The following is a 13,126-nucleotide window of genomic DNA, read 5'->3' on the forward strand; positions in this document are numbered from 1 at the left end:
AGACACACACCGAGGCCCTGATGGTGGGGGCCCCGTCCAGCGACGACTGCAGTCTCACAGAGAGGGGCCCCTCCGTGCTGTTTAACCTTAGTTAGGGTTAAAGCCAATGAGAATACAAATAGGTTTATTTTAGAGATAATTTTTCAAACACTCAGAATCGCTGTATAATCAGATTAAAAGTAGGAACGCGATGGGCTCAGCAGGATTAAGCAGCGAGCGACAGAAACAGAAAATACAAACACATTCATTGGTTTTGCATTACTTGATTTTAAAGTCAAAGCCTCTCACCCCTCTGAGGGACTCTCAGAGGGGTGAGAGGGTGAACCTGAGAGAGGGTGAGAGAGGGTGAGAGGGTGAGAGAGGGTGACCTGAGAGGGTGACCTGAGAGGGTGACCTGAGAGAGGGTGTGAGAGGGTGAGAGAGTGAGAGAGTGACCTGAGAGAGGGTGAGAGAGGGTGAGAGGGTGAGAGAGTGACCTGAGAGAGGGTGAGAGGGTGAGAGAGGGTGAGAGGGTGACCTGAGAGGGTGAGAGAGGGTGACCTGAGAGAGGGTGAGAGAGGGTGAGAGGGGGTGTGAGAGGGTGAGAGGGAGAGAGGGTGAGAAACGGTGACCTGAGAGAAACTGACTCACAGCGGGGAGAGGAAGACGGCCTCCTCCACGGAGCCCGCGGGGGAGGAGAGGGGGAGGCTCAGCTCCCGGACCAGGGGAGGGGGGCCCGGGAGGGCGGGGCTCACCTCCACCCTGACCCGGGCCCCGCCCGCCGCCGCGGCTCCTACAGGTGCATCATGGGAAAGAACAGAAACGTCACATCTGGTGCACACAAAACATCAGCCGTCTGAATATATGTTTTAAACCCTAGTTGAGATGTTTTAGAACTAGGAATTGGACTGCTGGAGTCCAAACGCCATTTGATATATTTGTGAAAATATCTGTTTTAAACATGGACGACTTTTGAATACCAATTTATAGTTTTCATATTTCTCAGTGTTCAGTACTACGGTAAATATCTGTCTCTTAAGGGGAGCTGCGTGGAAAGGTTAAGATACAGGAGGGTATACGTACCTGGGACCAGGCTGAGCTACAGGAGGGTAGGTACCTGGGACCAGGCTGAGGTACAGGAGGGTACACGTACCTGGGACCAGGCTGAGGTACAGGAGGGTACACGTACCTGGGACCAGGCTGAGGTACAGGAGGGTACGTACCTGGGACCAGGCTGAGCTACAGGAGGGTACACGTACCTGGGACCAGGCTGAGCTACAGGAGGGTACGTACCTGGGACCAGGCTGAGGTACAGGAGGGTACACGTACCTGGGACCAGGCTGAGGTACAGGAGGGTACACGTACCTGGGACCAGGCTGAGGTACAGGAGGGTAGGTACCTGGGACCAGGCTGAGGTACAGGAGGGTACGTACCTGGGACCAGGCTGAGGTACAGGAGGGTACACGTACCTGGGACCAGGCTGAGGTACAGGAGGGTACACGTACCTGGGACCAGGCTGAGGTACAGGAGGGTACACGTACCTGGGACCAGGCTGAGGTACAGGAGGGTACGTACCTGGGACCAGGCTGAGGTACAGGAGGGTAGGTACCTGGGACCAGGCTGAGGTACAGGAGGGTACACGTACCTGGGACCAGGCTGAGGTACAGGAGGGTACACGTACCTGGGACCAGGCTGAGGTTCAGGAGGGTAGGTACCTGGGACCAGGCTGAGGTACAGGAGGGTAGGTACCTGGGACCAGGCTGAGGTACAGGAGGGTACGTACCTGGGACCAGGCTGAGCTACAGGAGGGTACACGTACCTGGGACCAGGCTGAGGTACAGGAGGGTACACGTACCTGGGACCAGGCTGAGGTACAGGAGGGTACACGTACCTGGGACCAGGCTGAGGTACAGGAGGGTACACGTACCTGGGACCAGGCTGAGGTACAGGAGGGTACACGTACCTGGGACCAGGCTGAGGTACAGGAGGGTACACGTACCTGGGACCAGGCTGAGCTACAGGAGGGTACACGTACCTGGGACCAGGCTGAGGTTCAGGCTGAGGTAGAGCCCCGCCTTCTCATTCAGGCCGTGCGGCGCCTGGACCGTCAAGTTGACGGCGCCTCCGGAGGGCAGCGTGAACACACTCATCCAGGAGGGGTCCCCAGACGCGGTGGATCCATCTCCTCCTCCTCCTCCTCCTCCTCCTCCTCCTCCTCCTCCTCCTTCCAGCTCCGCGGGGCGGGGCCGGGGGCGGGGGCCGGGCAGGGCGACGCGGATGGCCCTCTCGGGGGTGAGGTCGCGGAGCGGGATGGGCCGGCCTTGAGGCGTGCTGATCTCCATGGCGACCACGGCGGTGGAGATGGGCGGGTCCGCCGCCGCCGCCGCCGCCGCCGCCGCCGCGCCGAGGAGGCGGCCGGGGTCGTCCAGGCCCAGCAGCAGCAGCACCTGCACCACCGCCGAGCTCCGATTGGCCAGGTGGGCCGCCAGGGGGCGGGGGATGTGGAACGGGCACGGCGCGGCGTGCGTCCGGAACCCCGGCAGACGCACGCCGCCGCCGCCGCCGCCGTCGCCGTCGGCGGCGCACAGGAGCCGGGAAGGGTTTCCGTGGAAACCCACGGCGGCGATGCGCGGCGCGTCGAGAGCGAGGGGCTCCTCTCCCGGGACACGGGGCCCCATCAGCGAGCGGACGAGGGCCCCGGCGTAGCCCAGCGCCCTGAGGGCCCCCCCGGGCGCCGCTGGCCGGGCCCCGGTGGAACCGGAGACGACCTCGGGGGACCAGGAGGACGCCGAGGTCAGGAGGCGGTCTGAGGAACCCAACAGGACAAAGACCGACACGCATCCATCAGCGTCCGTCACTAAGACGACCATGATGTTTGTAGCGCCCTCTGTGAACAGAGCCGGGCCGTTCTCAGCCACAGGAGACATGATTTCCATTCTGAACGACTCACAATGCATCACTAATCCTCTGATAAACATTGTTACGGCTGACTGATGATCTCGGTCCTCAGAAACATCGTTACAGAAAATCACTCCCATTATACCACTGTGGTGTGTCCCAGTTCGACCCGTTAAGTCCGCCCAGTGCACCCTGGGGCTGTTAATGGGGTTAATGGGGATAAGCACCAATCAGCTGGAGGACGTTTCTCGCCGCGTGGAGAACCGAGGCCGTCCGGATCCTCCTGTGCGCCTCCATCACGACCACCATCCTGCCCACCGCTCCCAGAACCTTCTGCTGGCAGCCCGCACACCACGGCTCCCTACTGGAGACAGCCTGGAAACACACGCACACACACACACACACACACAAATGAGGGGGAGTTATAATCTAGTCAATTATGGTCAATTGAATTTGTTCAGCCCTTAATCTCAATCACCAAGAAGGACTTCAACCGCTCAACCCTGAACTCTCAACCCTGACCTCTCAACCCTGACCTCTTAACCCTGACCTCTTAACCCTGACCTCTCAACGGGTTAAAGAAAATCCTTGAGAACGAGAACAGTGAGAGGGATCCCTCCTTCCTGGGGTGGTTAGGAGAGCATGGGCTCAATAATGGGACAGACATCGTGGTAGAACAGATCACGGTAGAACACATCACGGTAGAACATATCATGGTAGAACATATCATGGTAGAACATATCACGGTAGAACATATCATGGTAGCATAACAACAAAACAGTGGATGTAGGTCATTGAGCGGTTAAACTAGAATGTTTAAATAGAACATGGGTGGTGCAGGGGGTAGTTGACGGAGAAGGAGAAGGAAAAGGAGGAGGAGGAAGAGGAGGAGGAAGGAGGTGCAGGCTGACTCACGGTGGTCTGGGTCAGCGCTGAGCTCACTTGGCCGACGTCGTAGAGCGTAGAGACGGGCAGAGAGACCAGCAGCCCGGTCACACCCGCTCGTATCTCCCCGGTGTCCCCGGGCTCAGCGTTACTCCACCCAGCCTCCACCTGTGGAGGGGTGGAGAAGTCAAGTTAAAGTGTTTTATTGTCAATTGTTCAGGAAACAACGCAAGGGTCATTCTGTACGTTGACATCTCTTCGACTTGGCGGACAAACCATACGCAGGGGGCATGACGTGTTAAAAAGAAGAAGTGTGACATATAAAATATGCATAAAAATAATACATATAATAGACAAATTAAATTTAATAAAACACACAAACACCATCGACAGTTCCATGGCAATGTAAACAGCTAAACAACTCTCCAACGCAGTTCTGTAACACAATGAGGAATATAAATATGGAATATGGTCTAAAGTGGAAATGTGCCGATAAATATATTTCATCAGGTAATTCATGCATTACCTCGAGGTAATGTACATTGAATACACAAGAAGTGTCCGTGTGTTCACGTCCTAACCAGTGTTCAGAGTGGCAGCAGCAGCAGCCCACTGAGCGGGTGACGGCGCTACCTGGTGGAGATGGCGGGTAAGGGCCAGGGAGTGCGCTAGGATCTCCTGGGGGTCGCCGCGTTGGCGTAGAAGCCACAGCTCTGTGCGGCTCTTGTTCCTCAGCCAATCACTGGCCTCGGCGCCCGTTCTGGGGAGTTCAACCGTCAGGGTTCTGCAAAGGTTGAGGAGTCGAACACATGAACAGTTTTAACCGGATGATGTTATACCAGGGTGGCAGGGGGCTGGAGTAACCCAAATATAGTAATTTATAATACGTTTAATCATGACATTACATTTATTTAGCTGACTCTTTAGTCCAAAGTGAATTACAATAAGTGCGTTGAACAATGAAGATATCATTTAATTAAATGATATTAATCACAGGTACAGTCTCAAAAGGGTTGAACAGGCCGTACACTTTTGACATGATTTATGAGATGATATATTTAACCCAAAAAGGGCAAGAATAATTAGAGAACACACAATCAATCAAATAACCAAATTGCTTTAAATGCTACAATAAAGATATATATTTTATGGGCCGAGACGCAGACTGAACAGATGAGCAGGTTTCAGCTGTCCTGAAGTGTTCAGTTCAGTTTCAGTTTATTGTCCCCTAAGGGAAACTTGTCTTGCAGCCAGGTAACATACAGGTACGGTAGCACAACAGATAAACACACATACACACAAATAATAACACCAACTACTATAAGTAAAAAACACTGTTACACTACTACTCAACTAGCTAATTGTGCAAATTTAGCAACCGTATTGCAAAAGAGCTCCTTGTCCTGTTGAGCTTAAAACCAGGGACTCTAAATCTTCGGCCAGATGGAAGGACCTCGAATAAACAGTGCAGGGGATGGTTTACACAGTCTAGTATAGCATTTGCCTTCCGCACGACCTGTTTCTCATAAACATTGGTCAAGGTGACCTGAGGACAACCAATCATCTTACCAGCCACCTCCACAACGTGGCTGAGGTTGTTTTTATCCCTAATGCCCCCAATACCAGGCATGTGTTTCTGGCCGACATTCAGGAAGAACCTGAACCTTTTAGGCCTGAACCAATAACTGAAGCTGCTGCTGCTGAGGTCCCACCGGTGGAGGGCGACGGCCGCGGCTCCGAACTGGTCCTCCACCAGTACGGTGACGGGGAGCGCCGTCACGTTCCGCCCCGGGTCAGGAACTCCGGCCGGGACCACGGCGCCCAGCGCGGACCGGGTTCCCCTGCAGCACGGGAGCGCATTGGGAACGTTATTTCCTCATGGACCCTCATGGACGTTGAGATCAGCCTCTCACTGCTACCATGTGCCGTCTCAAAACTCAACGTTTAATATTCACAGAGTATCGTATGTGGACACCAACTGTTGTTATTCTGATTTATTATTTAATTATTAGTTTTACACAATATCGTAAAAATATCACGATACGCTTATGAATTCAAACAACCCTTTGGAACGGTCTAATAGTAGAGGGTCATTACATTGAAGTATATGGAAGTATATGGAGATGTCAACTTAAACTAGTTTATTCCCTCTGAACTTTCATAGACACTCTGATTAAGTAATTAATCTATAAAAGACTTAGACTATAAAAATGGGTTAGTCGATATTTTCACGTCATAGTGACACAATACCAATTCAAAGAAGATTGTGCTCCCGTGCTAAGCTCGTCGTGCTAGCTAGCTCAGGCTAGTTCTCCTAGCGTTCACCACCTGTAGAGCGTGAGCAGGGGGCAGGCTGCGGTGCTAGACCCGCACGGGGCCACCTGGAAGGTGTAGATCAGTTGAGACCCCTCGCTGCTCCCATGCCGCCAACCTGAGGAGGAGGAGGAGCCAGGGAGGACATCAGAGTTGACGTGAAATACCACTTCCATAGCAGGTGAAGTGGCCAAACGGTCTCTTTGTTTCACTTAATGCTAGCATAATGCGTACTTTCATTGAAATTCCTGTGTTTTGTCAAGACCTTACTACTACTACTACTACTAATAGTGTTACTACTACTACTACGGCTACTACTAATAGTGTTACTACTACTACTACGGCTACTACTAATAGTGTTACTACTACTACTACTACGGCTACTACTAATAGTGTTACTACTACTACTACTACTACTACTACTACTACTACTACTACTACTACTACTACTACTACTAATAGTGTTACTACTACTACATAGTGGGGGGTGGGGGGGGGTTGGCGGAGTTGTTGACGGGAGGAAGGGTGACAACAGCACCAATTTTTTCGTTTTTTAATTTTTTCCTTTATTCCAATTTCGGATCTTTCAGTCACAGTGAAAGATCCGAAAACTCATTTCCGGGGACAGCAGTAGCCGGGGACAGGTCACTGAAAACGGGGACTGTCCCCGTAAACCGGGGACGTCTGGTCACCCTATACTACTAGTACTACTGCTGCTACTACTACTACTACTAAGTAGTACTACTACTACTAAGTAGTAGTAGCCAACTCGCATGCATCTGGCGTGACACTCACGCTTTCAGCATCCATCTCACGCTCTCACGCACACGCAACAAATGTCACGCCAAAAAAGAAAAAATACCCGTTAGATCTCTTATAGCTCCGGACGAGTGCTAAATCGCTCCCCCCCCCTCCCTGTCAACAACTCTGCCTGCCCGTAATCCCGTACTACTACTACTACAGCCACCACTCATATTCGTAATGAAATAAATACATTTAATGACAATAACTCTATTTGATTCATGACAGACCACGTATCCCTGTATACCAGAGCAGCTGTAGGAGACCAGTGTCTCCAGCGGACGGATGACGTCTGCTGCCGGGAGCAGACCACAGCGCCCCCCGTGGGGCGGAGGGTGGGGCGCCACCGCCAGGCCGCCGCTGCCCCACCGCCCCGTCTCCGGCTGGGTGGAGTTCAGCGTGAAGGTGTAGCTCCTCCCCGCCCGCAGGACACCGGGGCGGACCACCAGGTCGGGGGAACGGCCCCCCGTGGAGGTGGTGACCTCGTCCAGGTCAAAGGTCACTCCGCTCTGGTCCTCTGCACTCCATTGGTACTGGGGAGGAAACCAGTAGGAGATTACCTTACACACTTACACTGTTATACTGACGAGGAAACCAGTAGGAGATTACCTTACACTCTTACACTGTTATACTGGGGATGAAACCAGTAGCAGATTACCTTACACACTTACACTGTTATACTGGGGATGAAACCAGAAGGGAATGACTTTACACACTGACACTGTTATACTGGGGATGAAACCAGTAGGAATATACATTACACACTTACACATGTGTAAGCCAAGATGCATTTGACATTTTTTGATAATTATTTGGTTGTGGTTTAAAAAAAGTATATATACATACATTGCCATTTTCTTATGAATACATGCAACTGCTCCGTGTTGAATTGCAGTGTCGGGTGGGGGGGGGGGGGGGGGGGGGGGGGTCACCTGTGTCTGGGCGTCACACCGCTCACAGAGTCCTGACAGCACCAGGGGGTCAGCGTAACTGACGTGGCGGGAGGAAGAGGAGGAAGAGGAGGAAGAGGAGGCCAAGGGAGAGCAGGACACGCACTCCACCGTCACAGGAAACGCCGTCCCCGTCTCACACACCCTCACCTGGATGGCGAGCGGCGGAGCGGGCATGAGGCGTGTGATGACAACTGGAATATATCCTCTGGACTCTAGACCGGTGGTTCTCAAACCTTTTCTAGTAGTGTACCCCCCCCTGTAAGATATTCTTTCAGCAGAGTAGCCCCTTCACCAGCACATAAGATCATTTAGGGAGAAAAATAAATAAAATGAACATAAATTAAGTATTTGCGTTCTATTTGTTTAGTTACCATGAACATTAAAAGGGTGCAGATACTCACAATTGAGTGTAAAACATAGGCCTGCACTATTTTATATTTGTTGAAATTATCTGCACTACTCCAAAGTACCCCAAGCATCCCCCCCGCCCCGTTTCAGAAGCACTGCTCCAGACGATCTGCTCCAGTTCAACCCCAGACTCTGGAGTACCACATCTGCTGTCTATACTCACGGTCTGCGTGGCGGAGACGGCTCTCCTGCCGGCCTTCTTGACGGTGAGGGTGAAGACGTAGACTCTGCTGCTGTGCAGTCGGTTGCCAGGGACGGTCATTTGTCTGCTCTTTGTTTCAATGTGTGGACATGGAGGGTCACACGCTGTGGAACCCTAAGGAAAAAAAAAACGAATATCATAATAGCTGATTGTGTGGAATAATATTCCAGTACGAATGATGAGACAGAGAGAGCTGTGACAGGGCGTTTGTTGTTGCCACCAAACAGAATTACCTCCTCGGTGAAGTCCCAGTGATACTCCAACTGTTCCCCGGCGTCCGGGTCCGCGTCAGGGTCCCGGGACTCTGAGCCGTCCAGGACGAGGTCGCTGAGGGGGGGCCAGAGTCTGGCGGACCCCCCCTTGATGACGGCCTCCAGGGAGCTGGGAGCCACCGTCAACACGGTCCCCCGCTGGATCCGGAGAGGAGTTCCGTGGAGGGAGACGGTGAAGACCAGGTCGTACCGCCCGACCTCCAGAGTCCAACCCGGTACGGAGAGCAGAGGCGAGGTCACCGACACACGGCTGCGGAGGTCCACCGCGGTCGCGGCGATGGCGCCGGGATCCCCCTCGGGTCTCCTGAGGATTTCCCACAGATACGCGGCTTTGTACGCGGAACAGTTTTTGACGTCCACGACGGCTTCGAAGTAACCGGGGCTGGACCTCGGGATGGTGGGACGGCTCTGCACTAACTCGGCCTGAGGGCCTCCGCACTGCAGCTCACGGACCTCCACGCTGATCTGCGTCCGTACCCGGCTGACGTTGTTCGAAACATTGACTGCGACGTGAAACAGCCCGGGAGTACGGTAGGTATGACTGGCCGTGTTTTCGCCTGTGACCAAAACTTCAGCGGAGTCTCCAAAACTCCAGTGGAATTGGAGGTGACTCCCGCCGCTCACGGTGGCCAGGATCTCGACGATGTGTCCGATAAATGGTCCATCCGATTGACAGAGAAGATGAACCTCTTGAACGGGAAACTCCACCAGGAATGTCTCGTTCAGGGACTGTGAGCAGACACCGTTGCGGGCCTCCACAAGGACCGACAACGTGCCACTTCCGGGTGGAGAAAAGGTCACTTCCTGTCCACTGACCTGTACAGGCTCCGACTCCTCCATAGAAAACATCCAGGTGTAGACGGCCGGTGAGGTACTTTGGATTTGTGCTTTAAAACGGGTGTCAGTCAGAGCACTCAAAGTGACGGAACAACAACCCACCATGTGCAAACCACTGACGCGCTCACCCACGTGCACAGAGGACGTGACGCTTGAACTGCTGACCAGGTTCCACGCCTTCACCGTCACCAGGTGCAGTCCAACAGGGAGGTCAGTGAGGACAAACCGGTCCTTTAAAAACACAAGCCCGTAATTCAAATCGGTTCCAGCAAAGGTCATGTTGTAGCTGACGTCGGTTCCGGTGGTCACCAGTGGGGTGACCACCACCGGGTCGTCAGTGCAGACATGGGACCCGTTCCGGTCCAGAGTCAGTCCACTGACGGGCTCCTGGACGGTGACACCATGTGAAACCGCCTGCCAATTGACCCCATTAGAGACATTCATGGACACCTTGTAGAGCCCTTCATGTGTAAACGAATGATTCAATGATTGGCCGGAGCCTCTAACCACAGCAGATCCCACTGCCCACTCCCAGGTCAGATCACTGCCTGTACGGAGGCCTCCGTGGAGCCGAACCACAGCACCGGCGGAGACATGAAACGGCCGGGGCTTTTGGTTGATTTGAAAGTCGACGTCTCGTATCTCCTCCTGAACCGTCAACTCTTTAGTGGCACTGATGTGACCAAGAACGTTCTCCACTCTGACCTCGACCCGGTGGCGACCCAAACGTCCGTACGCGTGGACAAGAAACGGCACGTGTGTCCTAAGGGGTGAAAGGTCGGCGTTGACGTACCAACTGTACCGGAGGTCAGACCCGCTGGCCACACCCACAGAGATGTTCACCGGTCTCCCGGCCGCCACCGTGTCTGACGGCGTCGTTAGCTCTGCACGCGCTGCCCGCTCCACTGCCACGAGTGAAACATTACTGGTCGTCTCACCCAGCTTATTGGAGGCCGTTAAATGGACAAAGACATCGCCAGGGGCTTCAAGCGCCAGCGTGAAGCTGTCTCCGAGGCCGGCAGACCGCTTTGCTCCTCTGTGAACAGCAGAGTACCAGCTGTAGGTGACGTTGGAACCTCTCGCCAAGGAAGCAGTGCAGTGCAGACTCTCCCCGGTCGGTGCGTATCTCATACGTGTCAGATTGGGACACACGATACAAAGTCGCTCTATCCTTTCATGAGCTTCGATCAAAACGGCCGCGTGCCTTTTGCCCACCGGGTCCTGAGCGACGACCGAGACCCGATACACTCCTGGCGCGGGAAACGCGTATCTCAGCCGAGGAGATCCCTGCGCGTCAACGGTCACGCCGTCGATCGACCAGACGTAACCGGTGCTGCCGACAGCGGTCATGACTGCCGTTATAACGGTTTCCTCCCTCACTGCGGCACAGGGCGGGTCGCTGTGAAGGACAAGGTCTGACACAGGAAGTACAACGTTCACCTCCTGGGTTGCTGAGGTTCGGCTTACGGCGTTAAACACTGTGGCGTTGATCGTGAACCGTCCCGTGGAGGTGAAGATGTGGGAGACGTTTTCGCTGCTCTCCACCGGAGAGCCATCACCAAAATCCCACAGAACCGAGTAATTGGTTCCTGTGCAGCTGTGGACCCAGAGGGACGCCGTTGTGTTGACAGCCAGCACGCCGTTCAGGCCACTGTGTGCAACAGATGGCTTGCCTACGGGCCTTTGAACGGTAATTGAGATTTCTGCAGATTTTCTGCTCACTTCGTTACTTGCAATTACCGACACATCTTCATTTCCTTCCTCGTTGAAGACAAAACACCTGTCAGCGTTTTCTGCTTCCCTGGAGGGACTCTGGGAGCTCAGCCATAAAAAACGGTAACCGATTTGTTCTGGGAGCACGAGAACACTCAGACACACTGGTTCTCCCGCTGCCACCACGCTCTTCGGTGTTTGCAAAGACACGCTGGATATTGAATCTTCAACGCAGAGGTTGGCACTGAGGTGAGTGGAGCTGAGAGGACTGTACACAGTTACATTCACAAGAAAAACACCTGGGTTGGAGTACGTGTGTGTGGCTGTGGGCTTTCCAGTCACCACAGCGGAGGGTAAAGCCTCTCCAAAGTCCCAATGAAGAGTACACGTGGATACGTTCACGGTGACCAGGGCCGTGAACTGCACCTCCGTGTTAGTGCTGACACACTCCCGAGGCAGTATCCCACTGAGTCCTAACCTGCAGACCACGACGTCGATTGACTGACGGACTGAACCGAGGGAGTTGGAGGCTGTCACGACGACGCTGTAGTTCCCCGGAGCCCTGTACGTGTGGGACACGACGCCTCCCGGGGGGGGGCGCCATTCCCGCGGCGGCGACCCGTCGCCAAAATCAAACTCCAGAACAACGCCGCTCCCGGAGCGCACCGCCCCCCCGACCTCCGTCGCGGAGTTCAACTCGCTGGGGCCGTTGGAGCTCAGAGTCAAACCGGCGACCGCCTCGGCCACCTCCACCGACAGCCAGGACGTCAGGGCGCCGGCGCCGTTGTCCGCGCGCACGCTGACGTTGTAAAGGCCCGGCGCTCCGAAGGCGCGACTGATCCGTCCCTCGGTGCTGAGGTGCGGCGGGGAGCCGTCGGCGAAGTCCCACGCGTAGGAGACGCCGTCGGCCGAGGGCTGGGCCTCCGCCTCCAGGAGGAAGGGCTCGTCGACGGAGCTCACCGCAGGGGAGGAGGAGAGCAGGAGGCGCGTCAGCCCGGGCCGAACGCTCACCAGCCTGGAAGTCTCTGTGCCGTCGTAGGGGTTGGACACGTGGACTTGGAGTGTGTAGTCACCTGCAAAGGTGCACACACGCACACACACACACACACAGCAAAACACACACACACACACACACACACACACACACACACACACACACACACACACACACACACACACACACACAAGGAATTAGTGGATCAGTGTCCATAGAATCCGGAAACTGTGCTACCGGTTATGTGGGTGTGGGTGTGGCTGTGTGCGTCTGTGCGTGTGTGTCACAGTGGTGAGCCAGTAGGAGGGGTATTTACCAGGCTTGAGATAGGCGTGGCTGGTCGAGTCCTGAACATACACCTGTCTCTCTCCCTCCTCCACCTGTCCTTCTGCTGTCCGACATGGAGCTGGATGAGTGTGGCTCACGTGGTCGCTGTCGTCCCCAAAACTCCAGCTAACACACGCAAGCAGACGGATGTTTACATTAACCTTTAGGGCGTTTAGCAGACGCTTTTTATCCAAAGCGACTGACAATAATTACATTACTGTCAGAAGAAATAGAAACAATTATTGTTGCTGTAATATATCAGTACAATATATCAGTATGTTAGTACAGTAAGGTAAATGTTTACTCATAATTAGTGCTGTCAGTTAAACGCGTTATTAACGGCGTTAACGCAAACCAATTTTAACAGCGTAATTTTGTTAGTGTGAAATTGAACACTACAGTATATGGCAATGTTGTTTAAAAAAAAACAAACATTCGATCCACCTTTCCATGTTGTTTCCAAGAGCATCAAAATTAGAAAAAAAGAATGGGACAAAAAGAAATCAAGTGACATTTAGAATAGAAAAAAATGTGCGATTAATTG

At 53.8% G+C, this 13,126-nt stretch overlaps 1 protein-coding gene across 1 annotated transcript in view; it reads right to left on the reverse strand.

The window, feature by feature from the left end:
• pkd1b (polycystic kidney disease 1b) overlaps positions 1–13,126 on the reverse strand; it is a gene marked incomplete at its 3' end in the record, with an annotated part of 39,159 nt that overhangs the window by 19,290 nt on the left and 6,743 nt on the right. The window contains 14 exon segments of the mRNA XM_084475657.1: positions 289–325; positions 369–394; positions 631–772; positions 2,015–2,785; positions 3,105–3,252; positions 3,793–3,930; positions 4,396–4,546; positions 5,475–5,603; positions 6,091–6,193; positions 7,124–7,409; positions 7,809–7,976; positions 8,401–8,553; positions 8,673–12,334; positions 12,572–12,708. Coding sequence (XP_084331783.1) covers positions 289–325; positions 369–394; positions 631–772; positions 2,015–2,785; positions 3,105–3,252; positions 3,793–3,930; positions 4,396–4,546; positions 5,475–5,603; positions 6,091–6,193; positions 7,124–7,409; positions 7,809–7,976; positions 8,401–8,553; positions 8,673–12,334; positions 12,572–12,708 — 6,051 coding nt within the window.

Source organism: Micromesistius poutassou (assembly GCF_964030765.1).
Source record: "Micromesistius poutassou genome assembly, chromosome: 11".
Classification (NCBI taxonomy): Eukaryota; Metazoa; Chordata; class Actinopteri; order Gadiformes; family Gadidae; genus Micromesistius; species Micromesistius poutassou.